The 25,131-nt window shown below is 33.7% G+C and overlaps 6 protein-coding genes across 7 annotated transcripts; 1 reads left to right on the top strand and 5 right to left on the bottom strand.

The window, feature by feature from the left end:
* Positions 1–55: 55 nt before the first annotated feature.
* Positions 56–2,320, bottom strand: LOC143449521 (uncharacterized). The gene is made up of 8 exons (XM_076949754.1): positions 2,134–2,320; positions 1,488–1,583; positions 1,315–1,373; positions 1,093–1,187; positions 933–1,006; positions 632–766; positions 363–478; positions 56–255 (listed from the first exon to the last, which is right to left on the bottom strand). Exons 1-8 carry the CDS (start codon positions 2,283–2,285, stop codon positions 230–232), a joined length of 753 nt encoding a protein of 250 aa, XP_076805869.1. The 5' UTR covers positions 2,286–2,320; the 3' UTR covers positions 56–229.
* A 1,846-nt stretch (positions 2,321–4,166) lies between these two features.
* LOC143449761 (uncharacterized) lies at positions 4,167–6,423 on the top strand. The gene is made up of 8 exons (XM_076950076.1): positions 4,167–4,364; positions 4,891–4,986; positions 5,103–5,161; positions 5,293–5,387; positions 5,470–5,543; positions 5,713–5,847; positions 6,000–6,142; positions 6,223–6,423. The coding sequence occupies exons 1-8, from the start codon at positions 4,213–4,215 to the stop codon at positions 6,270–6,272; spliced, it is 804 nt and encodes a 267-aa protein (XP_076806191.1). The 5' UTR covers positions 4,167–4,212; the 3' UTR covers positions 6,273–6,423.
* A 1,473-nt stretch (positions 6,424–7,896) lies between these two features.
* On the bottom strand, positions 7,897–9,926 carry LOC143449708 (uncharacterized). The gene is made up of 8 exons (XM_076950017.1): positions 9,726–9,926; positions 9,338–9,433; positions 9,161–9,219; positions 8,930–9,024; positions 8,775–8,848; positions 8,443–8,577; positions 8,197–8,339; positions 7,897–8,113 (listed from the first exon to the last, which is right to left on the bottom strand). Exons 1-8 carry the CDS (start codon positions 9,875–9,877, stop codon positions 8,040–8,042), a joined length of 828 nt encoding a protein of 275 aa, XP_076806132.1. The 5' UTR covers positions 9,878–9,926; the 3' UTR covers positions 7,897–8,039.
* A 2,398-nt stretch (positions 9,927–12,324) lies between these two features.
* LOC143449712 (uncharacterized) lies at positions 12,325–14,668 on the bottom strand. Its single transcript, XM_076950021.1, has 7 exons — positions 14,475–14,668; positions 14,232–14,318; positions 14,062–14,120; positions 13,766–13,860; positions 13,331–13,404; positions 12,930–13,079; positions 12,325–12,799 (listed from the first exon to the last, which is right to left on the bottom strand). The coding sequence occupies exons 1-7, from the start codon at positions 14,624–14,626 to the stop codon at positions 12,613–12,615; spliced, it is 804 nt and encodes a 267-aa protein (XP_076806136.1). The 5' UTR covers positions 14,627–14,668; the 3' UTR covers positions 12,325–12,612.
* Positions 14,669–16,541: 1,873 nt separating this feature from the next.
* Positions 16,542–18,953, bottom strand: LOC143449901 (uncharacterized). Of its 2 annotated transcripts, none has more exons than XM_076950233.1 (8): positions 18,746–18,953; positions 18,206–18,301; positions 18,032–18,090; positions 17,807–17,901; positions 17,652–17,725; positions 17,353–17,502; positions 17,137–17,279; positions 16,542–17,072 (listed from the first exon to the last, which is right to left on the bottom strand). In XM_076950233.1, the coding sequence occupies exons 1-8, from the start codon at positions 18,895–18,897 to the stop codon at positions 17,032–17,034; spliced, it is 810 nt and encodes a 269-aa protein (XP_076806348.1). In that variant the 5' UTR covers positions 18,898–18,953; the 3' UTR covers positions 16,542–17,031. The 2 variants fall into 2 exon arrangements, with proteins under 2 accessions (XP_076806348.1, XP_076806349.1); XM_076950234.1 differs by having other exon boundaries at positions 16,542–17,057.
* Positions 18,954–21,455: 2,502 nt separating this feature from the next.
* On the bottom strand, positions 21,456–25,081 carry LOC143449014 (toll-like receptor 2 type-2). Its single transcript, XM_076949033.1, has 2 exons — positions 22,527–25,081; positions 21,456–22,409 (listed from the first exon to the last, which is right to left on the bottom strand). The coding sequence occupies exons 1-2, from the start codon at positions 23,441–23,443 to the stop codon at positions 22,178–22,180; spliced, it is 1,149 nt and encodes a 382-aa protein (XP_076805148.1). The 5' UTR covers positions 23,444–25,081; the 3' UTR covers positions 21,456–22,177.
* Between the last annotated feature and the right edge of the window lie 50 nt (positions 25,082–25,131).

Below are 25,131 nucleotides of genomic sequence, written 5' to 3'. Positions count from 1 at the left end.
GTAAATAAACTGTTCGATGTTTTTAGCAAAGTCTTTTTAGGACTTTTCCACACTCATACTTTTTACTCCCTTAAAATACAGGAAATTTATTTGTGCTGGAATGATTTTTATTTGAAGTTGAAATAAATAAACGTCAAGAGAATAGCAGACATCGTTTATGCGTAAACAAAACAGTCAACCTGATGTGATGATGTCAAACTGTGCAACCTGATGAAGTAAAAATCAAGTCTCAATCGTCTTTGTTCTTCTTCTTACCTTAAAAGGTGAAATAGCTTGAAACAGGAAAAGCTCAAAAGTATTTCAGAAGCTAATGAATCAATAACAGAACTTAAGAAAATACTGTAACAGACTCCAATAATTACCTTGGCTTTCCTGTTTTCTCCAATAAATGTTACAGATTATTACAAACGAGTAGAAACTGGCAAAATCAAGAGCCGTTCCGCCGGCGATGTAATACATCAAAAATTTATCATCTAGTCTGCAAATACAAATGCAAATATTCTGTTAATACGATTCTGTTTTGATATTTGTACTGTGTATATTATAAAATACTGGAAACGTACACACCGTGTACTTGGTGAGCATAAACAAAAATGAACGCAGAACTGGAAAGTTCTGAAATATAACTTACTCTTGTCCTCTCAAAAGCAATCGGTAGTAATGATTGGGTATGGAACAAGCTTGAGACACAACGTAAGCAGCTAAACAAATATTTGCGTATCCCCGAAAATATTTGTCTTCATTTAGTCTTAAATCATTATAAGCTCTAAAATTTAAACCACAGCCATGTAAATTAGATGAGAAAGTAAGTCAAAAGCTAAAAGTTATTACACAATCATATTTACACTCCACTGGCATAAGTAATTAAAATTAGCAACTGTTAAAAGAAATTCTCGTCAAAGCGGCGTTGTTCAAAAGGCAAAAGAGCTTACAAAAGTCCTGTAAATGGCGCAAAAACGTGTGGCATCAAGTTGAAGCTGACAGAGGATAAAAAAGTTTCATTCATCTGAAAAAATGAAATTGCTTTACTTAGCTTTTACTTCCCTTATTGCATTATAGCATTATATACTATCAGCATAAGATAATACTAACCAGAATTACAAAACCTCCGATTACAATTCCGTAAATGTGATGAAGATACTGCCATGGTTCTCGTTTCATCCTCCAAAATAAATGCGTTAGAATATCTGTGAGAATAATTTCAAATAATTCTTAAAAATGATTTCAAAATTGTGTACAAAAATATTAATCACAAAGCAGCAACTGTAATGCATTAATTACTTTTAATGCTACTGAAAAGATTTAATTATTTACCAGCCAAGGAATAGCTTACAATCATGACAAGAATCCATTCATAAAAATCTAAGTAACTCCTGCAAAAGGATACATAATTGAAATTTGTTATAAGGAAAATTACATGCCAATACCTATCACATGAATGTTGCTTAAAATTTTTCTCAAATCAAATCAAATATCAAATTTCATACCAGTGGTTGATCGATTCGCGTATCTTGTCATCAGTCAGAATCAAAAATGCAATGATACTATATGCTATCTTGAGGAAGTACAACAATGATTTAAACCTGCAGACAGCAATGTTGTTGATATTGGCAGCATGTTTTAAAAACTGCACAGCAATTTTTGTTAAAATTAAATTAGATTTCCCAAAACGGAAAGAACTTTGAGGAATAAGAACGATTAGGATTAGAAAAATTGTATTACGAGTTTACTTGCTAATACAAAAAACATAATGCTACTTATCCAAATTAAAATACTTCTGAAATCATGGGGATATGAATAGCAGGTCACGAAAATGATGAAGGAAATCTTATTCTAGTTAGCAGCTTCAGTTATAGTAACGGCGATGTAAGTTGATATTAACAAAGCTAACAATAATTTCAGAGAAACTAACGATCCTTGCACAATTTGTTTTTTACCTTTAATGTTATGATTAGAAGAGATACAACATGTGCAGTGTGCATTATAACGTATTTTAAATATATACATGTTTTCAACGCTACGATGAGATTTCTTCGGGTTATTAAAAAATATTTTTCTTTTTCCGACGTATAAATTCTCACAGCACTTTTCCTATTCATTAAGCAACCATAAATTTTATTCTGGGAAACTTACTTGAGTAGAATTTCCTTTTTCCTTTCCTCATTGTAACTATCGAAGTGTTGCAACATCAACCTGCTTAACAACGGAGTGACGAAGTTCATCTCGATGAGATTGCAAAGAATCCATCCCACAATTTCCAACATGATTAAAGTTGCACGTTCCATGTTCAATTTCGTGCAACACTAACAAGCTTTCTGGGTTGTAGCGATCGAGTACAAATGTACTTAAGAAGAAGCAAAGAATTTGCCACAAAAAGCGTAGATTGGATCAAGCCCTAAAGGAATGTCATCACCGTGGCCAGCAGCAACTGTTCCATGGCCTCGCATTGCGCCAATCTAATCAAGATTCGTTAAAATGAGCAAATATGCGCCAAACAAGCATAAGGTTTTATAAAAGAGCTTTTATAAGTTTTCCATAAGGTTTTTATGAGCTTTTGCAACTGTTCTATACCTGATGGGGATTCGGTCGATGTAGATTCAATTTATAAAACTTGTTTGACTTGTTAAAAAAACTTACGGATCAGGCCCCTCACTTAACTTAAACAAATAAAGAACCAGGTGAGAGTATAATGGGATTAGCAAAATTTGAAAGGTAAAATCCACAAAAGAAGCTACAAGTTTAGGTGTCCAATGCAGAATGTCGTCGTACAGTTTCAACCAATGCAACATAAATCTGAAATAAAATATCAAGTAAAATTATGACAAATAATAATATAGTATAATACAATAAAAGTGTTTCAATACATAAACCTAACCAGTTCTGAAGTTAACCTTGCCTTAAAAACTTTATGCAATCATTTCATTTATGATCAAACACTGAATACAATGGGATCACGTCAATTGACCGTGAACAAATTCACCAGCGACAATTGGTCGTGGTCAACTGACCGGCAACAAATTGGCCGCCGACACAAATCAACCGCTACGCATTTTATTTTTATTTTTTACGCAAATTAGCATTGTTGTTTATTCAAATTATATGATTTAAGTAATAATATGATTTCAGGTCAGTTGGTTCTAGGTAAATTTACGTCACGGTCAGTTGTCCCCCGGTCAGTTGTCCCCGGTGAGTTTGTTCGCGGTCAATTTCCCACGGTTAATTGTCGTGGAACCGAATACAATGTACAATGGTAAATTGACATATTGCAAGCAAGTTTAAGCGTCACCGTATTTACCTAAGCAAAATAAGGGCTGCGTTTAAGAGTGATGCCTCTAAGGCGCGGTGCGACTACATGTTTTTCACCTAAACAAGCGTTGTGTATTTTTAGATCCAACGTTTGCTTAATAGAGGCTACATTGTAATTGTGACAAACTTTACAACATATACTTGCCTGAGGTAGTGCAAATACAATTACAAACGTTTAAAAAATGAATGAACGATGATTGAAGCAACATAATGTTCAAAAATCTTTTCGAAACCAAATATCATTAAAAATGTATAACATATGTTTTCATAAAATTAATATGTTTTCAAAAGGTCGTTAGAGTATAAAGCAAGCGGCAGAAAAAATGTTACGGTTTTGCGGTTTTTTTCTAGAGCTCACACACTATGAAGATATTTGAAATTTGATTACGAGTTATTGACCTCTCAATGCAACAAGCATTTCAGAAATCGCATTTCTAAAGTATATTGTTTAGATCTCGCGTCAACCATATATCAGGTTATGCCAAAGTTATCTTTTCTTTTGAAAAAGTTTGTAAAAGTAAACCGGATTAAATTTAAATTTAATATCAATAAATTATGTTGAATGATTAAACTTTAATTCTTTATTTGTCAATTATATTGCATCTGTATCAATCAAATCCCCATCAGGTATAGAGCAGTTGTAGAAGTTCATAAAGACCTTATGAAAAATCTATAAAAAGCTTTTTAATAAAACCTGATGCTTTTTGGCGCATATTTGCTCATTTTACCGAATCTTGATTAGATTGGCGCAGTGCGAGGCCATGGAACAGTTGCTGCTGGCCACGGCGATGACATTGCTTTAGGGCTTGATCCAATCTGCGTTTTTTGCGGCAAATTCTTTGCTTTTTATTAAGTAAGTTTGTACTCGATCCCCACAAAGCTTGTCAGTCTTGTAGGAATCTGAACATGGAGGGTTTAGTTTCAGTCACGTTGGAAATTATGGCATGGATTCTTTGCAATATTCTCGAAATGAACTACGTCTCTCCTTTGTTAAGCAGGTTGATGTTTGAACGCTTCGATAATTACAATGAGGAAAGGAAAAAGGAAGTTCTGCTCAAGTAAGTTTCCCAGAATAAAATATATGGTTGTTTAATGAGTAGGAGAAAATGCTGTGAAAATTTATACGTCGGACAAAGAAAAATATTTTTAAATAACCCGAAGAAATCTCATCGTAGCGTTGAAAACATGTATATATTTAAAATACTTTATAATGCACACTGCACATGTTGTATCTCTTCTAATCGTATGATTAATGGTAAAAAACAAATTGGGCAAGGATCGTCAGTTTCTCTGAAATTATTGTTAGCTTTGTTAATATCAACTTACATCGCCGTTACTATAACTGAAGCTGCTAACTAGACTAAGATTTCCTTAATCATTTTCGAGACCTTCTGTTCATATCCCATGTTTTCAGAAGTATTTTAATTTGGATAAGTAGCTTTATTTTTTGTATTAGCATGTAAACTCGAAAGAATTTTTCAATCCCAATTGTTCCTATTGCCCAACTTATTTCCGCTTTAAATTGCTAATTTAATTTTATAAGATTATTCTGTGCAGTTTAGAAAATACAATTGCTGTCTGCAGGTTTACATCATTCTTGCATGTACTCAAGATAGCATACAGTATCATTGCATTTTTCATTCTGACTGATGACAAGCTACGCGAATCACACAACCTCTGGTAAAAAAGTTGATAATATTAACCAATATTTATGTGATATGGTGTTGGCATGTTCGGTGAAGTAAATTGTTCTGATATTTGCATTTCAAGAAAATTCAATTAGTATTCTTTTGCAGGGGTTACTTCCATTTTTATCAGCGGATTCTTGTCATGATTGTCAGCTATTGCTTGGCTGGTAAATGGCGAAATCTTTTCAACGATGCATTTAATGCATTGCCGTTGTTGCTTTGTGATTAATAATTTTATACACAATTTTGATGAGATATTTTCTTCTTTAAGAAGTAATTTTTCAAATTATTCTTACAGATATTCTAATGCAGTTAATATGGAAGGTGAAAAGAAAACCATGGCAGTACCTTCATCACATTTATGGAATTGGAATCGGAGGTTTTGTAATTCTGGTGAATATTATGTGAAAGCTAAATGCAATGCATTAAGGAAAACGGTTTAGGCTTAAAATTAAATCCAATTCAATTTTTTCAGATAAATATAACTTTCTTATCCTCTGCCAGCTTCAACTTGACGCCAGACGTTTTTGCGCCTTTTACTGGACTGTTGTAAGTTCTTTTGTCTGAACAACGCCTCTTTGACGAATTTTTTAAACTCTTCACATTGACTGATTTGTACAATTACTTATGCGAGGGGAATGTCAATATGATTATGTAATGACTTTTATTTACATCCTTCTCACTCTTGTGTTTCTTCTTGATTTGGTTTAAATTTTAGAGCTTTCATTGGTTTTGGAATGAACGACAACAAATATTTTCGGGGATACACATTCGTTTCTTTGGGTGCTTATGTTATATTTCAAGCTAGTTCCATACCCAGCAATTACTATCAATTTTTCTTCAAAGAACACGAGTAAGTTACAATTTAAAGCGAGAGCTTTTGAGTAACATATTTCACAAATTTCCCGTTCTACGTTCAGTTTTTTGCTCACCAAGTACACTGTATAAAAGTTTCTAGTAGGGTACACTGTACAAATATCAAAGCAGAATTGTATTGTTGTGCAGCCTTGATGAGGAATCAATAATCTGTTACATTTTCGGCGGAATGGTTCTTGATTGTTCAACTTTCTACTCATTTGTAGTAATTTGTTACATTTATTACATAAATTCGTCTACCAAGGAGAACAGCCCCAAAAAGGAATCCCAAGGTAAATATTGGTATCATGATAGTTTTAATTTCAAGCGAATCTTTAGCGTTTGGAATCGTTTCAACCGTTACCTGTTCCAGATTTGAAATTCCAGGCTCCTGGCTCCAGGTCCATTGTTAAAGGGGGCTAAAGACGAATGAATTCTTACGTCAAACGAATTCTTACGTCATCAAGTTGCACATGGAGCTGTTTTGTTTACGCATGGGCGTTATCTCTTCTTACTGACGTTTATTACAACTTCTTCCGCGTGCTTTGAATAAAGTTTGTTACGCATTGCCAGATTTTGTTTCTGACATTCATTTTATTGCAAAGTTTATAAATAACTTTCCTATATGAATAGATACAGCTTAACCACATGGAAGCAAACTCTAATTTCTTTTCTTGATTAAAGGGATCTCATTGATAATAATAGTTCTCGGCCAAGGCTGTAGTAGCTTTCAAAAAAATGTCAGCCAATATAATAACATAAACCGAGAAAAAAAGTAAATTGCTGTTTCATGTTTGGTAGCAAACATAGACAACCAGCTTTTGCACGTGAAAGCGTTTCTTCACATTGCGCAATAAATTAATGCCACAAAATAGTCCACACGCAGTCTGGTGACAGAACGTTTCATTCGTCTTTTCAAAAAAATTCTATTTGAAAAGATAAAGTTAAAGCTAAAGCTCAAGTTGGGAAATGTTAACGATCAAAATTATTCGTACCGCTAAAGTAAACCTTAAAAATAAAAATGTGGATATTTCTCCTTTGTTGTTGCTGTTTCCTCTTTTTACGCCGATTTTTCCAATAAATGTAACAAATAAATACAGACGATTATAAATTTACCAAATAAATAACCGATCCGCTGACAATGTAGTACAGTGTTGGTTCCTCATCGAGTCTGTAATTAATACATTTCTGAAATTTAGTGAGTTATATTTAATTAATTTAAATATAATAAATATAATAAAAATTATAATTACATAATTTAATTACATTTAGTATTATGGACCATGTGAAGTAGATGAAATTTTAAATTTAATAAATAAGTTATTACTTAATAACAATTACTTTGTTCTCATGTAACAAATAGTTGCAAAATCAGTTGCAGTAAGATAATTTCCAAACATTAGTCAAAGCTGCGTTTTCCTAAGAAACTACAAAAAATGCTTACAGGAGTTCCATAAACGGCATAAAACATCTGTCGTAAACTTAACGCTGGCAGAATCCCGCTAAGGATAAGGTTAGGTTAGGTTAGAATGGATATATGAAAAGGTAATTTTTGCTATTTAATATCTTTTTGAAACTAGAGTAGTTCAAAAAGTAGTAGGATTTCTAAACCAAGTAAAATGATTTCGTCAAAAATTTGTACAAAATTATTAATCACAAAGCAACAATAGCAATGCATTAATTACTTTTAAATATTGAAAAGACTTAGTTATCTACCAGCAAAGCAATAGCTGACAACCATGACAAGCGAGAAATTTAGCTGGTAACCATGACAGGAAAAAGATCGACCGTTGTCATATAGCGATCCAACTCACGACTAAATCAAAACATAAGATTTTAATCAATAAACGAAGAATTAGGGATTGCTTTTTGCCCGGTTCCATGTTGTTTAGTTGTGAATAGTTATTTAGGGCAGCGGCAGAAACCAGTTTAGAGTTTGGAAGTAATATTTGTAATAACGTAAATGTTTTTAGCAAAGTCGTTTCAGGGTTTCTCACGCTAATGCTGTTAATTTGCTTCATTCAATTTGCTTCATTCAATTTGCTTCCATAAAATACAGATAGCTTATTTCTGCTGAGATGATTTTTATTTGCAGATGAAAGTTGAAATAAACTTTAATGAGAATAGGAGAAATCGCCTGTGCGTAAACAAAACAATCCATGTGCACTATGATGAAGCAACAAATCAGCCTCATTCTTTCGTCTGCTGGGATTTACCTTTAGAGGAGATGAATAGCCCGTAATCTCGAGCCTTGACCCTCAAACCTAGAACAGGTAAAGCTTAAAATTATTCTAAACGCTGAAGATAGACTTGGAATGAAACCATTGTGACAGACCCCAATAATTACCTTCGCTTTTCTTTCTGGCGTTTTCCTCCTTTACTGTAAAATTTATCCAATAAATCAAACAGATTGTTACAAACGAGTAGAAAATTGCAAAATCAAGAAGCATTCCATACATAGTGTAATTGCTTAATGATTCGTCATCTAGACTGAAAAAATAGAGTTTCTGTTTTGATGTTTGTACGTTGTATGATGTCTTGGAGAGCACAAAAAATTGAACGTAAAACTGGAAACTTCTGAAATGTAACTTACTCATGTTCTTTGAAGGAAAATCGGCAGTAATGGATGGGTATGGAACAAGCTTGAAACACAATGTATGCACCTAAACCTACCACTGTAACTTCCCAATAAGATTTGTCTTCATTTATTCCAAAACCAATCAATGCTCTAAAATTTAAAGCAGAGCAAGAACAAACATTAAACATAAAGCATGTAACTTAGATGAAAATTTATGTTAAAATTTAAGTCATTACATAATCATATTTATTTGCACTCGCATAAATAATTGTAAAAATCAGTCAATCTCAAAACAATTTTTAAAACATTTTTCATAGCTGCGTTGTTCTAAAGGCAATAAACCTTACAAAAGTCCTGTAAATGGCGCAAAAACGTCTGGCATCAAGTTGAAGCTGGCAGAGGATAACAAAGTTGCATTCAACTGAAAAAATTAAATAGTTTTAAATTTAAAGCCTTCACGTTTTCCTTAATGCATTGCATTCAGCTTTTACATAATACTAACCAAAATTACAAAACTTCCGAATCCAATTCCATAAATGTGATGAAGGTACTGCCATGGTTTTCGTTTCACTTTCCATATTAAATGTATTAGAATATCTGTAAGGATAATTGGAAATATTAATTTTTTAAGAAAAGTAATTTCATCAACATTGTGTACAAAATTATTAATTACAAAGCAACAACGGCAATGCATTAATTACTTTTAAGTTATTGAAAAGATTTAAATATTTACCAGCAAAGCAATAACTGACAATCATGACAAGAATCCATTTATAAAAATCGTAGTAACCCCTGCAAAATAATACATAATTGAAATTTCTTGAAAGGCAAATACAAAAAAAAAATTACTTCGCCGAACATGCCAACGTCGAATCACATAAATATTTCTTAATATCAACAAATTTTTTACCAGATATTGTGCGATTTGCGTATCTTGTGATCAGTCAGCATGAAAAACACAATTGTACTGTATGCTACCTTGAGTACAAACAACAATGATGTAAACCTGCAAACAGCAATTGTGTTTCGAGTTTACATGCTATTACAAAAAATAAAGCTACTCAACCAAATTAGAGTAATTCTGAAAATATGCTGATAAGAACAACAGGTCACGAAAATGATTTATGAAATGTTATTGTAGTTGGCAACTTCACACTAATAAGTAGCTGTGATATAATTTTATATTAAAAAAGCTAACAACTCGTATCCAGAGCATCTGACGATCCTTCTCCAATAAATTTTTACAGCAGTTCATTTTTCAAATTAAAAAACCATAGAGTTTATACTTGGAAATTTACCTGACTAGAAGTTCCTTTTTCTTTTCTTCATTGTAATTATCGAAGCGTTTCAACATCAACCTGCTTAACAAAGCAGTGACGAAGTTCATTTCGAGAATGTTGCAAAGCATCCATCCCACAATTTCCAACGTAAATGAAACTAAACCCTCCATGTTCAGATTCCTACAAGACTAACATGCTTTCTAGGTTGTAACGATCGAGAGAAACTGTAATCAATGAAAAGCAAAGAATTTGCCGCAAAAAGCGTAGATTGGATCAAGCCCTGAAGCAATGTCATCGCCGTGGCCAGCAGCAACTGTTCCATGGCCTCGCACTGCGCCAATCTAATCAAGATTCGGTAAAATGAGCAAATATGCGCCAAAAAGCATCAGGTTTTAATAAAGAGCTTTTTATAAGATTCCCATAAAGTACTTTATGAACTTCTACAACTGCTCCATGCCTGATGGAGATTCGCTTGATATAGATGCAATATAATTGAGAAATAAACGACTAAAATTAAATCATTCACCATAATTTATTGATATAAAAAACAAAATATAATTGCCAAATCGGTTTGCTTTTATGATCTTTTCAAAAAGAAAAGATATTTCTTGCATATCCTAATAGACGGTTGAAATTAGATCTAAATAATAAATTTCTGAAATAGCATTTCGGAAATGCTTATTGCATTGGGAGGTCAAGATCCCGTCATGACCATAGTTATAAAAAATAGTCAATCATTTTCAGAGTGTACGCTCCAGGAAAAAAACTGCAAAATCTTTGGCACTTTTTCTGCCGCTTGATTTATATTCTAACGCCCTTTTGAAAAAAATATTAGCTTTATAAAAACACATGTTATACATTTTTAATGATATTTTGTTTCGAAAAGACTTTTGAACATTATGTTGTTTAAATCATCTTTCGTTCAATTTTTTAAACGTATGTAATTGTATCTGCACTACCTCTGGCAGGTATATGTTGTAAAGTTTGTCACTTTTACAATGTAGAATCCTTTAAGCAAACTTTTGTACAGAAATTACACAACATTTGTTTATGTGAAAAACATATTCGCAACGGGTCAGTTTTAGAAGTGTCGCTGTTAGATCCAGTCCTTTTTTAGCTTAGGTAAATAGTAACGTTTGTAAATTTTCTTGCATTATACCTATTTACCATTGTGCAATGTATTCCGTGTTTGGTCATAAATGAATTGGTTGCACAAAGCCTTTAAGGCAAGTTTAACTTCAGAACTGGTTAGGTTTATGTATTGAAACACTTTTGTTGTATTATACTATATTATTGTTTATCATAATTTTGCTTGATATTTTATTTCAGAATTATGTTGCATCGGTTGAAACTGGACGACGACATTCTGCATTGGAAACCTAAACTTGTAGGTTTTGTTGTGGATTTTACCTTTCAAATTTTGCTCATCCCATTATACTCTCACATGTGTCTTCACTTGCTTAAGTTAAGTGAGGGGCCTGATCCGTAATTTGTTTTTAACTCTGTAAGTCTTTTTTTATAAGGAAGTTAAATGTATCTAGAAAATATTTACATTTTGTTAACTGTATATTATTAAAAATGGCTTTTGATGTGAATCAGCACTCTTGATTGTAACCATTTTAGTTTGTACTGTTAATTGTTAGCAAGCCCACTATTATTTAACCATACGCAGTAAAACGTTGTTTACCGATTTGCAGAAAGTATTTTGAGGTGCTCTTCTATATTGACGTTGTTGCATCGTTTGAACCTGTGCATGTTTACTGCTTTTCTAAAGCCTGCACATTGTTAAAATAAAATGAGTTGACTGAAAATAATGCAACCATAAAAACACGAGAATGTTTCTTTATGTATTACATACATCGAATAGAATATAAGTACTTGAGATTGCATAATCGAACGAAACAGCTTTGTGGGTTCTATGTAAAGTTATTGTTTTCAGCGTGGACTGCGATTCTGACTGGAGGCAAAAGGAAGATTTTGTAGGCCATGAATCCACGGTTTAGAACTTAAATTGTCACCTGGTTGTATTTTATCCAAATGCACACCGTCGATTTTCTTTTCACTTTTTACTTTATTTTTCTGAAAATCTTATTTTGCAAATTTAAAACGAATTCACTTCTAAAAGCTGGTTGTCTAAATTTCTTGTCTCACAATAAAATGCAATCATTACGGTTAGGTTTGTGCCATCAAAGGAAGTAGAGTGGTCATTTAAAACTCTCCCAAACAGGTTTTTACAAATGTTTTTTATTAATAAAAAAATCGAAGAATTTACTGTGATCCGCAGTCGTCCGTCCATCGAGACTCTTTTCATATTATTATTTTTCCGATAATTATTTTATCGATTATTATTATGCGATTATTATTTTTCATTTCTTAAGTACAGCCGCAGTTTTAACCTGCGTCGATATTATACCATTGTCCCGGAAAGCTAATGCACCCCTGAAGAAGACCCATTAGTGCCTGTTGTTATGAATTAGATCAGTGAAGCTATGACCGGAAAATGCGGGAACAAATCTGTTTTCAAAGCGTGCTGAAGAAGTAAATCCATTTGTCATTTTTAGTTTTCAAGTAATCGTTAATATTACAATTTGCTTCCATATAATAAATGAAACGTAAATACTGTTGAAATTGCTTTATTCGCAGTTGAAAGACCGAAGTTCAAACAAATTTTAATTACGAAATTACGAGATGACTCCTGTGAATAGGCCTAAACAAAACTATTAAAACAAAAACAAAACAAAACAAAAATATACAAAACAAAACGCGCAGTCAGGTGAAAAAAATCTCATTCGCCTTTTCACGGGAATTGTATTTGAAAAGATAAAGCTCAAGATAAAGCTCAAGTTGGGAAATGTTAACGATCTAAGTTATTCCTACCGCTAAAGTAGCCCCTAAAAATGAAAAATTAAAGCCATTCACTTTCGTCGCTTTTGTCGCTTTTGTCGCTTTCGTCGTTATCCTCACTGTCCGTTTCATCATTTTGAGACCGATTTTGCCAATAAATGTAACAAATAGTTATAAACGAGTATAAATTTATAGCTTCAATCACCAATCCGCCGCCAACGTAGTTCAGTGTTGAATCCTTATCTAATCTGCAATTAATATATTTGTTTTGATTGTTGTAGGCTAGCGTACAAGACGTAAATTATTATCGCGTAATCAGTGCAAACAGCATTGATGACAATCGAACGCTTTACTGGAAAATTTTCAAACTTAACTTACTTCCTGGTTATCGGATTCCGATCTCTCACCAAAATTCCATAGTAATAGATTATTGTAAAAAAAATTTGAAAGGTATAGTAACACAAAAATAAAATGAGTGCCCAGCTCCGAAAGATTTCGTTGTCCTTTATTGTTAAATCATGTAAAAGTCTGAAATTTAGTGAATTATAATTAAATGATTCAAATATAATAAATATAATAAAAATCATTATTAATTAATCTAATTACAATTAGTATTGTAAACCTGGTAAATTAGACTGAAATTGATATTGAGTAAGTTATTGCTTAATCAGAATTACTTTGTGCTCACGTAACAAATTTTTGCAAAATCACTTAAGGTAAAATATTTTCCAAAAAATAGTCAAAGCTGCGTTTTCCAAAGAAATGACCAAAAAACTTACAGGAGTTCCAAAATCGGGATAAAAAGTTCTGTCGTATATTTAAAGCTGGCAGAAGATAAATATGTTTCATTTATCTGAAAGTATTAAATTGTTTTAGTTTTTAAAGACTACAAGTTTTACTAAGTACATTGTGTTCCATGATGATCCACTTAGGGCGAAATGGATGGAATATGATGCAACTTCCATCATTAAACACAGAGAGTGACTATTTCGCCCTAAGTGGATCAAGCAACCTGTTAAGAATAAGCGGTTAGGTTAGGTTAGAATGGGTAAGCGAACAGGTGATTTTAGCTATTTAATGTGTTATTAAAATTAAATTCAGAATAGAATATGTCATAATATTTAAGTTGTTAACTGGAAAAAGCTGAAAACATAAAACTTTAAACGCACGACTGACTCCGGAATAATAATGGCAGCTTTTAAAGTAATATTCACCAGAATTACAAAACCTCCGATTCCAATTGCATAAATGTGATGAAGGTACTGCCATGGTTTTCGTTTCATTTTCCAAATCAACTGCATTATAATATCTGTAAAAATAATTTCAAATAAGTTTTTAACCAAGAAATTTGGTTTAATGAAAATTGTATAAAAATTTATTAACATTCAAATATCAATTCTCAACCAAGTAAAATGATTTCATCAACATTGTGTACAAAATTATTAATCACAAAGCAACAACAGCAATGCATTAGTTACTTTTAAGTTATTGTAAAGACATAGTTATCTACCCGAGAAACAATAGCTGATTACAGTGATAAGAATCCATTGATCAATATTGGAGAAAACCCTGAAAAGAATTAAGGATTTTTTGAAAAGCAAAAGTTCAAAATAACTAGTTCTCCATGGACAACATTAATATAACACATAAAGATTTTCTATTATTTTTTAACTTCTTTACAAGTCTGATTTCCACATGTTGTCACTGTTCTTAACGACAATTGTAATGACACCGAAAGTCTGGACTAGAAACGAAATGGACGCGGCCCTGCAGAAAACAATGTGGTTTCAAATACTATCCGTCAACGCTACGATGAAACATACCTTGCTTGTTTCCAAATATTTTTCTTTTTACGATTTATAAATTTTTTTATCTGTTTTCAGCTCATTAAGAAACCATCAATTATAATTTGACAAAACCTACCTCAGTTGAGTTTCCTTTTTCCTTTCCTCATTGTAGTCGTCAAAACGGGTCAACGTCAACTTACATAACAAAGGAGCAATAAAGCTTGTAACAAATAAATGATAAAGCGTCCAGCTCCCAACTTGCAACGTCACCGAAGTTAAACGTCCCATGACTATATTTTTACAAGACTAACAAGCTTTCTGGGTTGTGGGGATCGAGTACAAACCTAAATAATAAAATGCGAAGAATTTGCCACAAGAAGCGCTGATTGAATCAGCGAAAACATGTCGTCGCCGTGGCCAGCAGCAACTGCTCCATGGCCTCGCACTGCGCCAATCTAATCCTATCCAAACCGGGTGCGCGACATTACTATTTTAACTAGGTGTGGCCGACACTGTACATACATTTTCAATCGTTATTTACTCGAAAACTAAACGTCGTAAACTGATCAGATTTTTACAGGTTAGTAGTAAAAATATCTGGTTTCCTTTATATATCAAAATTGTAAAACAAAAAAAGTGCATTTGGTGTAAATTAAGTATTTCTACAAGCGATACATTTTTAGAAGTTTTTCTTGTTACGACACGTTCCGGCTGTGCGGAAAACCAGCTGACCGCGAAACGAGAACACAGGAGAACTGTTAGTCGAGTTAGTGGTGCGTGAATAAGTAAATGAAAATGATACGCTTAAATCACCAAATTTCAAATTTCTACGGCAAACAATGCAACTATTGTAAACTACTATTGCATTACTATTGTATTGTACTATTGTATTGTACTATTGCAAACTATTGTAACAGACCTAGCCTCCATTAAGCAAACTTTTGTACAGTAATTATACAACGCTAGTTTAGTTGAAAAACATATAGTCGCACCGGGTCAGCTTTAGAAGTATCACCCTTAATCCCAGCCTCTATTTTTATTAGGTAAACACGATGATGTTTGTAACACTTGCTAAGACCTATTTACCATTGTGAACTGTATTCAGTGTTTGGTCGTAACTGAATTGGTTGCATAAAGTTTTTAAGGCAACCTTTAATGTGCTTCCTTTGATGGCACAAACCTAACCGTATTGATTGCATTTTACACTTTGTTGTGACTTATCCTACGTTAACCTAACCTCGTCTTTGTTTTTTCCAGCAGCTTCTAGTAAATGTTTCTCCATTTTTATGCAATGTATGGCATAGTATATCCGGTATAACTATTTCACTGTGAAACTACGATCATAACTCATTATCAAATCATTTGTTTCTATACTTTCTAAGCTGAGTGGAGGCCTGATCTTTAAGTTTGAAAATCTTCCCTTTTGATGTCTATCCAAACAAACTTATTGCTATCAAAGTTCCTCAGTATACTTAAATGTGAAGCTTTTTCTGTTACACATCAAAGTTTAACTTACAAAAATTTAGTCACGTTGTCAAAAGTTAGTTTTCGGTTTGCAGAGCAATTGTTTTTGGATTTTCTTAACATTGTTGTAAGCATCTGTTTTTAATTGTTAACTCCTGTTCGCATTTTGTAGCTTTATTGTTAGCATCGGCGCAATGTTTAACTTTCTGCAATTTTATTGCTTTTTCAAGTCTGCAATTTTCTTTGGGATTAAAAGTCTGCAGTAATTTCCAAAATAAAATGCCCAATCCAAAACATAAGAGGAAGGTTTGTTAATTTGGATCGCTTGAATAAAGAAAAAAATTTCATGCAGCGTTTTGTTTTCTGCTGAACCAGCAAATTTAACTGAGGCCAAAAAAATTGGAGACAAGGCTATTTCGAAAAGATAATATTTAATGTTTGAAGTAATTTTATGTTAACCAACTGCACATCGAGGAATTTGTTTTCCTTTGCTGTGTTGATTTAAAAAAACGATTTTAACGTGTGTTTTAAAATGATTTCAATGGTAAAGGTTATTGCTTGTATTGTTGCTGATGTAATTAAAAAAATACATCTTCCAACTTCTGGCCAAATTGTCCACGGTCCTTTCAGAAGATAATGTCAGGCCGTTTCTTGAATATTATAACTTTTACTTGTTTTTTAAATGTTAAAAACCAAAGATAAGACATGAGCTGCCGGCATCGAACCATCTTTCTTTGGTTTCTACTTCATTTTATTGACATACATAATATTGTGTTGATACAATTCAACTGTAAAGTTTGTAATAATATTTATTTGTTAGAATTTAACCAAGCATGTAGAGAAAATGCAGGTACAATTTAGTCAGTTTTCTGAGAAGGAACAAAGGTCTATTGAGATTGAAAACAACAACAGTATTATTAGTATACGGTACAACAACATGTACAACAGTGTAATAATGTGATTAAAAATGACCAATTACTTTTGCCTATATGAAATGAAGTCAATTTTTCAATCTTATATCACACTAATGCAGTTTATACTTTCATAAAAGAAAATAAGCATGGTACATGTATGTTGAAGTTAGTTTTAATGGCAGTTGAACAAGTAAGCTGTAATAAATCGTTATTGTAAGAAGGTACGTATTGTAGATCGAGATAACACGTATTGTGAATTACCAGAACTGTCCACTTGCGCTGTGAGGTCATCAGGTGGTATAAATCATTTAAGTCTTATTTATCTTTCTTCTGAGGATTATCTTTAAAACAATATACTGTAATTAAAGACTTTTTATAATCGGTTTTGATTAAACTTAAGCAACAGATATTTAGGATTACCTCCATTTTCTTTTTGGACCACTTCCTCCTTTTTTGACGAACCTTTCCAATAAATGTGGCTGATTATCAAAAACGAGTAGAAACTTGCAAGATCGAGAGCTATTCCGCCCACCATGCAATAGATCAACGACACCTCATCTAGCCTGCAAACAACACATTTTGTTTCGAGCAAAAATGAAAAAATACAGAACCACAATGTCATGTAAAGTAACTTACTTTCTGGTTTCCGAATAACGTTCTCTCACATAAAATTGGTAGTAATGAATTGGTATGAATAAAATTACAAAGATAGTGTACGCAGCAAAATAAGTCATTATGGATCGCCTAAAGGTCTTGTTGTCATTCATTCTCAATTCTTGCAAAGCTCTGTAAATTTACATCACAAATAAGACAAACATTCTGCATCGTTAAATACTGGGCCACTGCACTTTGCCCAACTAACAAATTGAGTTAGAAAACTTGAAGCGGTAAAAATATTTTCTAAAAATTGATCAAAAAAATGACAAAGTGCTTACAGAAGTTCCAAAAACGGAATAAAAACGTCTGCCATTAACTTAAAGCTTGCAGATGATAATAAAATTTCATTTACCTGAAAAAAAGTTAATGTTAGCTTTAAACCTTATTTAAGTTCTCTATGCAAGACATTTTAGCAATTTATAAACAAACTCGCCAAAATTACAAAGCCTCCGAGTGTAATTATATAAACGTGATGAAGGTTCTGCCATGGTTTTCGTCTGACTTTCCATATTAATTGCATTAAAATATCTGTAACGATAATTTGAAACAATATTTCTTAAGTTGAAAGTTAAACATTAACTTATCAATACTGTAGACAGAACATTATGAATTACGAAACGACAATATATTAAGCTTGTTAAAATTGTTAGCTATTTACCCGCAAAGCAATAGCAAATAGTCATCAAAAGAAAACATCGAGTCAAATTAGTGTAACCCCTGCAAACACATACAAAAAGCATTTTTTTAAAAGCAAATATTTAAAGTTTCTGATTCGTCAAACACACCGATATCATATCACATAAATATTGTGTCTTATCAACAACTTCTTTACCAGAGGTTGTAGAGTCTGTATGTGTCGTCACCAGGCAGAATCAAAAGTACCATGGCACCGCATGCTGTCTTGACTACATACAACAAAGATGCAAACCTGAAGACAGCAATGTATGTTTCAGGTTAATATTTTGAAGTTAAAATCAGATTTTAAAAGCGGAAAACATTTGGGAAGTAAGAGCAATTGGGATTTGAAAACTATTTTTCAAATTTACGTGCTGATGAGCATTAATTGGCTGTACTAACCCAAGCAAAGCATGGGTTAGCATACTAACCCAAGCACCATACACTAGCAAAGCTAAAAATTATGATTCAGAGAAACCGGCGATCTCTTTCAAATTCAATTTTCCTTTATTAGTAATATTTTACAAGATATAAAACGTGTCCAGTTTATGCACTTTAACAAATTTTCAAATTATACATTGGACAACGCTACGACAATAAACACGCAGCATGTTTGAACATATTTTAATGTTTCTGTTACTTATATATTTTTACAGCATCGCGAATTAAAACATCAATTTTAATCCTGGAAACCCACCTGAGTCGACTTTCCTTTTTCATTTCCTCATTGTAGTCATCGAAGCGTTTCAACTTCAACTTACATAACAAAGGAGCAATAACGTTTATGATAAATAAATGGTAAAGCATCCATACCACAATTTGCAACGTTACAATACCTAAACATCCCATACTCGGCTTCTTACAGCTCTAACGCTAAACCTCTCTGGTAGTGGCAATCTGGTACAACCTCGATGAATAGGACGCGAAGAATTGGTGCAAAGCGCAGATTTGGTCAAGCCCTAAAGCACAGTGTCAACGCCCCGTTCAAAAGCGTTTGGTTCCATGGCTTCGCACTACACCAGACAAGTCAAGATTCAGTAAACATGTACAAATGTAGTGGACAAGCCTTACGTTTCCAGAAAAAGAGTTTATGTTTGTTTACCCCGCTCCAGATAAGCTTTTATAAATACAAAATCATGCGTTTTTTTATTACGGTGCATACAATCAAACCGATTTATAAATAATTAAAACTAAATAGGTTTACGTTTGCAACGCTTTTGAAAAAAGTGGATATTTTTTTCATATTATTGATTGTTTGATTGTTGAAGATATTTTTGACCTTAAAAGTTGAGACACAAAATCAGATTTTTCAAATTCCATCACTTTTCCCTTTCATGAGAGGAGTAAAACTTCCTTATCCGTAATCTTGCTGAGAAAATTAAATAAATTTTTGATGGATTCGAATGGCAAAGCTCTAATCTGAAACTTTATTTGACCACTATCATGTTATGGGCGTTGGCTATGTCTTTGAGTGGAAGAAGGGAAATATCATTTTTCGGTTAGTTATTTAATATCAAATATATTTGCATTTGACATTTATTTAAACCATTTTTATTTCATAAATAGATGATGATGATGATGATTTGTGGTGATGATATTATTATTATTTATGACGATTTTCAATTTTAAAGCACAATTAGAATATATCGAGGTTTGATAAACTTGAGCTACTGCCGTGCTCTTAGTTTGTTTAAGCATGACATCGAAAACGCACAAAGTAAGTTTAAATCATTTTCATCGATTTTTTACATAAATTGATAAGTTTGCATTTGTTTGTAAAAGTCAATCATTTTACTTTCAGTTGTTTAAAAACTTAAAAAACAACTATACATCAGCAAAAATCTGCAGTAAATGACTGAGATGATGGCAATTGTGACGTCGTATTTTGAGATCAATTAACAGTTGATTGGTTGGCGAGTGGATCAAATATGGTATTAATGGTGTGTGTTATGGTAGTAATGGTGGCATGGTTAACTTGTTTGATAGCTAACATCTCACCAGGTTGGCAACCCACTTTCAGTATAGCAATTTCACATGTAAACGTTTATGTGTAGGCTGATGTAGTATAGTATTTGTCTTTTGTGGCAATTACGGGTGCGCTAAGTCCTTCAATGCTGCTGTTGCACGCGCGATGTTTTACGACCTTTAGTCCAATGAATGTATAAGGCATAGTTATGAAAATGTGACGGGAAACGAGCGAAGTAAATTGGTAAAATAAAAACCACAAATGAACAAATGAATCATCCGAATCAACATGTCAATACAAGATATTGCAATAATTTCGAAAATGCCAGTCACTGTGTAACCAAACTTTCTTTACCAGGAACCTTCCCGCTTTACAGCTAGTCAATTAGCTCTGTTTTCTTTATTAACATTTAATGGCGTATCTCTTAGGTAAAAACATCCATCTTAATGCTATAAAACCCAAACGTAACTGCCCCAACTATTGGTCACCAAACTATCGTACCATTCACCATTCTCAATCAACGAGGAAAAAGGATTCGCGGGTAGCGCGACATGCTTCGTGGAAGAGCTGTAGGAAACAAAGCTTGTACAAAACAAAGCTGTACAAAACAAAGCTGTACAAAACAAAGCTGTAGGAAACAGAGCTTTTCGTGGAAACAAAGAAAAACGTGAACGTGTATATAGAACTACAATTTCCTAAAAACGATAAAAGCGATAACGGTCACAAGTGCCACAACGATAAAATATTACTACACAACAACAAACTACAACCCAATCTAGTGCCTTAACAATTGGATTATATAACATTAAAATGCAGTGCTTCTTAAAACAAGTGTGTAAAGATATTCTCGTGACAACTGCAGGTTCAAGGAGCTCTGTTATTACCAGTTCAACATACGTTTATGATGAAATGTTAGTTACTGCCTGGTTGTATAGTTAACAGTAGTTAAATGTTTCTTAGGCTCGTAAAATCTGAGGACCCAACCACGGTACTACCCAATGGGCAGGTTCATTGGATTTATTATAATTGATCTGGGTCTGTGGTAACTCGAACCGTCTACACGATGAGAATGCTTCCATCCTCGAGATGTCGCTCGACAGCCCAGTACACCACGTCACCGATCTGTTCATAGTAATTTGTTGTTCGCACCACAGCCATATCGGGCGTACATGGTTCAATTAATTATCGCCATTATAGGCTTCGCACTTTTCTTCGCAGGAAATGTGAATTAAGTTTGCTTTCAACCGGTACACGTATGTGTATTCGCTTTTCTGCTCGCTTTGCGATACGCGATACGCCACTTAGTTGTATGTAAATGTCGCACATTTTGCGGATATCCAGAACTTACCGGAGCCCATTAACTTCTGGCCATAATATGTTTTGCTTCTAACTAAAACTTACGCACGGATGACAATGACAAGTCTTACTCTAAAGCTTCAAGAAAGATTTTTTACATTTTGAGCAGTACGTTATCTCATTTCACAAATTTTATGAGAATTGTATTTGTCAAAACAGCTGTAACCGTAGTGTAGCATCTGTCAAACAGCTTGGGTGGTGCGATACGCCACTTTGTCATTTACTGGCCTATATACATATAACCTCAGTATTGGAAAGTGCGCAATGAGACATATAATAGCGTTTTCGACTGCTAAATACTGTACACTAGTACGCCATAGCATCCCGATGTGAAACAGCTGGTAATAAACTTTGATATATACCGGCGGGAATAGCGCTTGAAATGCAGGAAAACGCCTTCCGCCAACGCACGAAAGCAAAAAATGAGAAACGGAAACAATTGGCCAATGTTGGCAGTTTCTTTTGGTAGGTTAGTTGTTACAAATATGTGGCGCGGAGTTACACGATAGTATAAAGAATTTGGCGTCTCTAGCCGCCACCTTTGCTTAATAATTTACTATATATATATATAGACAGAGAGAAAGAGAAAATAATATGGATATTGCGTTTCCATTTTCAATTTAATCACGCACAAAGCAGGAGAATATATAACAAACCAATAAAAATGAACTAAAAAATCTTTTAAAGATGAAGAATAAAGAACTATTTGCTTTAGGCAAATCATTACAATGTAGAATCATGTAAAACCTCCGAGAAAACATCGTTTTATGGAGTTTTTCACTCACGAATAGCTATCATGAAACTGCTTTAGTCTTCTAGCACCCTTGCTCTGCTTGCAAAAGCAGTTCGCAGCGTTTCGAAGAACATTACTTCGTCATCATTTGTGTAATCAAATTTCAGAAAATTGTAGAACTTTCGGTTAAAAGTTCGTTGGATTAATTCTGGCACGCGAGCTGCTACTTCACCATGCCACTCCAATAATATCAGTTGATCTCTTCCAGAAGAATATTGAAGTTCTTGAAGAGCCGATATCATAAACCTTAAAGAAAAGAGTGTTCCAATTACCATAATTAATTGTGATACATCACACTAGAGATAAACTACAGTACTAATACTTCATCTAAAAACGAATGCCTGAAATACTCGACCAACTCACTTGCATATTGAAGTGTTACAAAAACAACCAGATAAAATCAGAATGGTTTTTCGGCTTTTGGTAACAAGTTGGAATACATTTTCAGTTGATGACATTCCAGCGTCGATATCACGACCTGTTAGCAGAAGTTCGATGGAAGGGTTCCCGTTAATCATTCCAGGTACCAGTTTGTTATCCACCCAGTCACCCAGTTCATCATTGTTGTGGTCAAAAAATACAAAAGCTTTTTCGTTCGTACAAGTTTTTTGACTTGAAAATATGCTGCCGATTTTCAATGATTGAACTCTAAAATACTCGTTTACTTTTCGAAATATCAACCTCTTCAACCATTTACTATAACCAATGCAGCCGCATAAAAGAAATAGCGTAAACAATGCCGTGAATACGACGGTGTTTAAGAGATTCTTTTGCAAGTCGCACGAAGTGTTGTATCCATAGCGTGACACCGAGCGGCCTCGCAAGCCTCGCGGCGTTTGGCAAGATACACATCCGTCAAAATATTTATCGATTTCGATTGTACATTCTGGAAAAAATCCAGGAAGTCTAGTTGTTTCACTGTCATGAGAAACGAACCACAAATAAAATTTGTTCCATATGTAACAATAACAGTCGAGGTTGTTCCATCTTATATCCAAATACAGGAGCGAGCCAAGGACGTGTTTGTCGAAGATACTCGGATCAAGTCTTGATATATAATTATAACTCAGATCGAGCTTTCTAAGTGACATACGGGAAAAGAAATTCGGCTGAATACAACTGATTTTATTGTTCGAAATTGTAATTATTTCCAAACTAACAAGAAATGACAAACTCCCTTTAAGTTCCACAATGTTATTCTGATTCAAGTCTAGCACACGCAATCTTCTGGTACGTTTTAACGCCCGAAGTGGGAAACCAGGTATTTTATTGTGACTCATATCCAAATTTGTCAGATGAGTTAAACCATTAAATAAATTTCTTGGTACTTCTGTGTCAACTTGGCAGTGGCTGAGTACAAGCTTTTGGATTCTGGGAAAAAATCTAAAAAGTGTTTTTTACTTTTTACCAACTCTACAGACAATGAATTGTAAGAGATTGATAGAGCAGACACAGATTCTACAGTGCAGTTTTCATTTTCTTGCCATAGCATTAAATCGTCCCAAAGTTTATAATCCTTCTCCCGCCATGTGAAATGTACTTTACTGGATGGATTCAAGTTGCACAAAAATGAGTAATCGGATATGTACAGCACTTCAGACAACATTATTTCACGAAGCACAGATAAGGTAGAGAATGAGAACAGATTTATCACCAAAATGGGATTAAAAGATAAGTTAATGCTACACAGACGCTTAAGATGCCTCAAATCATCATGATGTAATCTTTGCAACTGATTGTGCGATAGATCGAGGACGGTTGCTGTTGCTATCAGAAGCCTTACAGAAATATTTGTGAGGTGATTGTACGAATAGTCAATTAGTCCTCTCACGTCACATATTGTGTCAGATTTTCGCAGCAAAAATTTCTTAGGCGGCTTCATCTCGTGACGTGTCATAAATGGTAATCGGGGCTTAGAAAAATAAACAGAATTTAAAGGTACTTCTTTTTCTTCCAAACGGTCTTTTTCCAAGTCCAAATAATTGTGAGTAGCCCGAATGGATTTAAGGTGACGTAATCCAGACAAGGCATCAGAGGAAATGTGATGAATATTGCAGTAGGAAATATCGATTGTCGATAGATGGGCTAAATTTGATAAAGTAGCAAATGATTGGTTGTCGATTTTGCGAAACTGCACTGACCAATCACTAGTCGATTGTAACGTATCTGCTTTGCCCAGAATTAATGTTTGCAAAAATGTAAACTTAGAAAATACTTCACCCATTTTCAAAAAATCGACGGTCACCGAGTGCGGTAATGGCCAGACGTTATTGAAAGACAAATCAAGATGACGAATATTTACCAAGTTTTTTAAATAAGTTGGTTCGAAAATTGTTTTCTTCAGGCAGTTAAATGAAAGATCTAGAGTTTCCAATTCTTCATTGTTTCTGAAAATTCCGTTTGGCAAGAAATTTATAAAATTAGCTGACAAGTTTAGAAATCGCAGGTGAATAAGCGGATCAAACACGCCGTCTTCAAACACGAACCAATCAGGTACAAGAAAAAACATTCTGGATAAGTCTAAAACCTCTAAACCTGTTGCGTTGTCGAAGTCAGTTTTTCTCAATCGAGACAAAGCGTTATGACATAAAAGAAAGGTCACGAGATTTGGTTGCATCAGAGTCACTGGAATTTTGTCCCAGTTATTATAACTAAGATCAAGGATCTTTATGGAAGATGGCAGCGGTTTAGTGATTGTGAAGTTTCGGGGGCATTCAAGAAATGTGGCTTGTGTAATGCAATTGCCATCACTTAGAAGAATGGCCAAGTTTTTCAAATGATCGAGTTCCGAAGTGATGCGTCCTAAGCCAGTTCGACTTATATCCAGACCCACTATTGAAGGAGGTAGTTGATTTGGAAATTCACGAAGCCTGTTGAAGGAAATAATTAACCATTGTAAATGAATCAGATTGCGAAGAGCGCCACCCAGTCAGAAATTTATCTTTGGCCTTACTATGTGATATCTGCC

The sequence above is a fragment of the Clavelina lepadiformis genome, chromosome 3 (assembly GCF_947623445.1).
Source record: "Clavelina lepadiformis chromosome 3, kaClaLepa1.1, whole genome shotgun sequence".
Taxonomy (NCBI): Eukaryota; Metazoa; Chordata; class Ascidiacea; order Aplousobranchia; family Clavelinidae; genus Clavelina; species Clavelina lepadiformis.
This window is presented reverse-complemented; position numbering and strand designations above follow the sequence as displayed.

Excerpts from the sequence above, each read along its gene's own strand:
- LOC143449521 (XM_076949754.1), bottom strand. The coding sequence starts at position 2,285 with ATGGAACGTGCAACTTTAATCATGTTGGAAATTGTGGGATGGATTCTT. Across the intron at positions 1,374-1,487 it reads CGCGAATCGATCAACCACTG|GAGTTACTTAGATTTTTATG; the intron begins GTATGAAATTTG and ends ATCCTTTTGCAG. Across the intron at positions 479-631 it reads TTGCTTTTGAGAGGACAAGA|ACTAGATGATAAATTTTTGA; the intron begins GTAAGTTATATT and ends TTGTATTTGCAG.
- LOC143449712 (XM_076950021.1), bottom strand. The coding sequence starts at position 14,626 with ATGGGACGTTTAACTTCGGTGACGTTGCAAGTTGGGAGCTGGACGCTT. Across the intron at positions 14,319-14,474 it reads AAAAAGGAAACTCAACTGAG|GGCCGCGTCCATTTCGTTTC; the intron begins GTAGGTTTTGTC and ends TGTTTTCTGCAG. Across the intron at positions 13,080-13,330 it reads ATCCCGATTTTGGAACTCCT|ACTTTTACATGATTTAACAA; the intron begins GTAAGTTTTTTG and ends ACTAAATTTCAG.
- LOC143449761 (XM_076950076.1), top strand. The coding sequence starts at position 4,213 with ATGGAGGGTTTAGTTTCAGTCACGTTGGAAATTATGGCATGGATTCTT. Across the intron at positions 5,162-5,292 it reads TGTCAGCTATTGCTTGGCTG|ATATTCTAATGCAGTTAATA; the intron begins GTAAATGGCGAA and ends TTATTCTTACAG. Across the intron at positions 5,848-5,999 it reads TTTTTCTTCAAAGAACACGA|CCTTGATGAGGAATCAATAA; the intron begins GTAAGTTACAAT and ends ATTGTTGTGCAG.
- LOC143449901 (XM_076950233.1), bottom strand. The coding sequence starts at position 18,897 with ATGGGATGTTTAGGTATTGTAACGTTGCAAATTGTGGTATGGATGCTT. Across the intron at positions 18,302-18,745 it reads AAAAAGGAAAGTCGACTCAG|GTTTGCATCTTTGTTGTATG; the intron begins GTGGGTTTCCAG and ends TGCTGTCTTCAG. Across the intron at positions 17,073-17,136 it reads GGTCCAAAAAGAAAATGGAG|TATATTGTTTTAAAGATAAT; the intron begins GTAATCCTAAAT and ends CTTTAATTACAG.
- LOC143449708 (XM_076950017.1), bottom strand. The coding sequence starts at position 9,877 with ATGGAGGGTTTAGTTTCATTTACGTTGGAAATTGTGGGATGGATGCTT. Across the intron at positions 9,434-9,725 it reads AAAAAGGAACTTCTAGTCAG|GTTTACATCATTGTTGTTTG; the intron begins GTAAATTTCCAA and ends TGCTGTTTGCAG. Across the intron at positions 8,578-8,774 it reads GCGCCATTTACAGGACTTTT|AGCATTGATTGGTTTTGGAA; the intron begins GTAAGGTTTATT and ends TTTAAATTTTAG.
- LOC143449014 (XM_076949033.1), bottom strand. The coding sequence starts at position 23,443 with ATGAGTCACAATAAAATACCTGGTTTCCCACTTCGGGCGTTAAAACGT. Across the intron at positions 22,410-22,526 it reads TGTAACACTTCAATATGCAA|GTTTATGATATCGGCTCTTC; the intron begins GTGAGTTGGTCG and ends CTTTTCTTTAAG.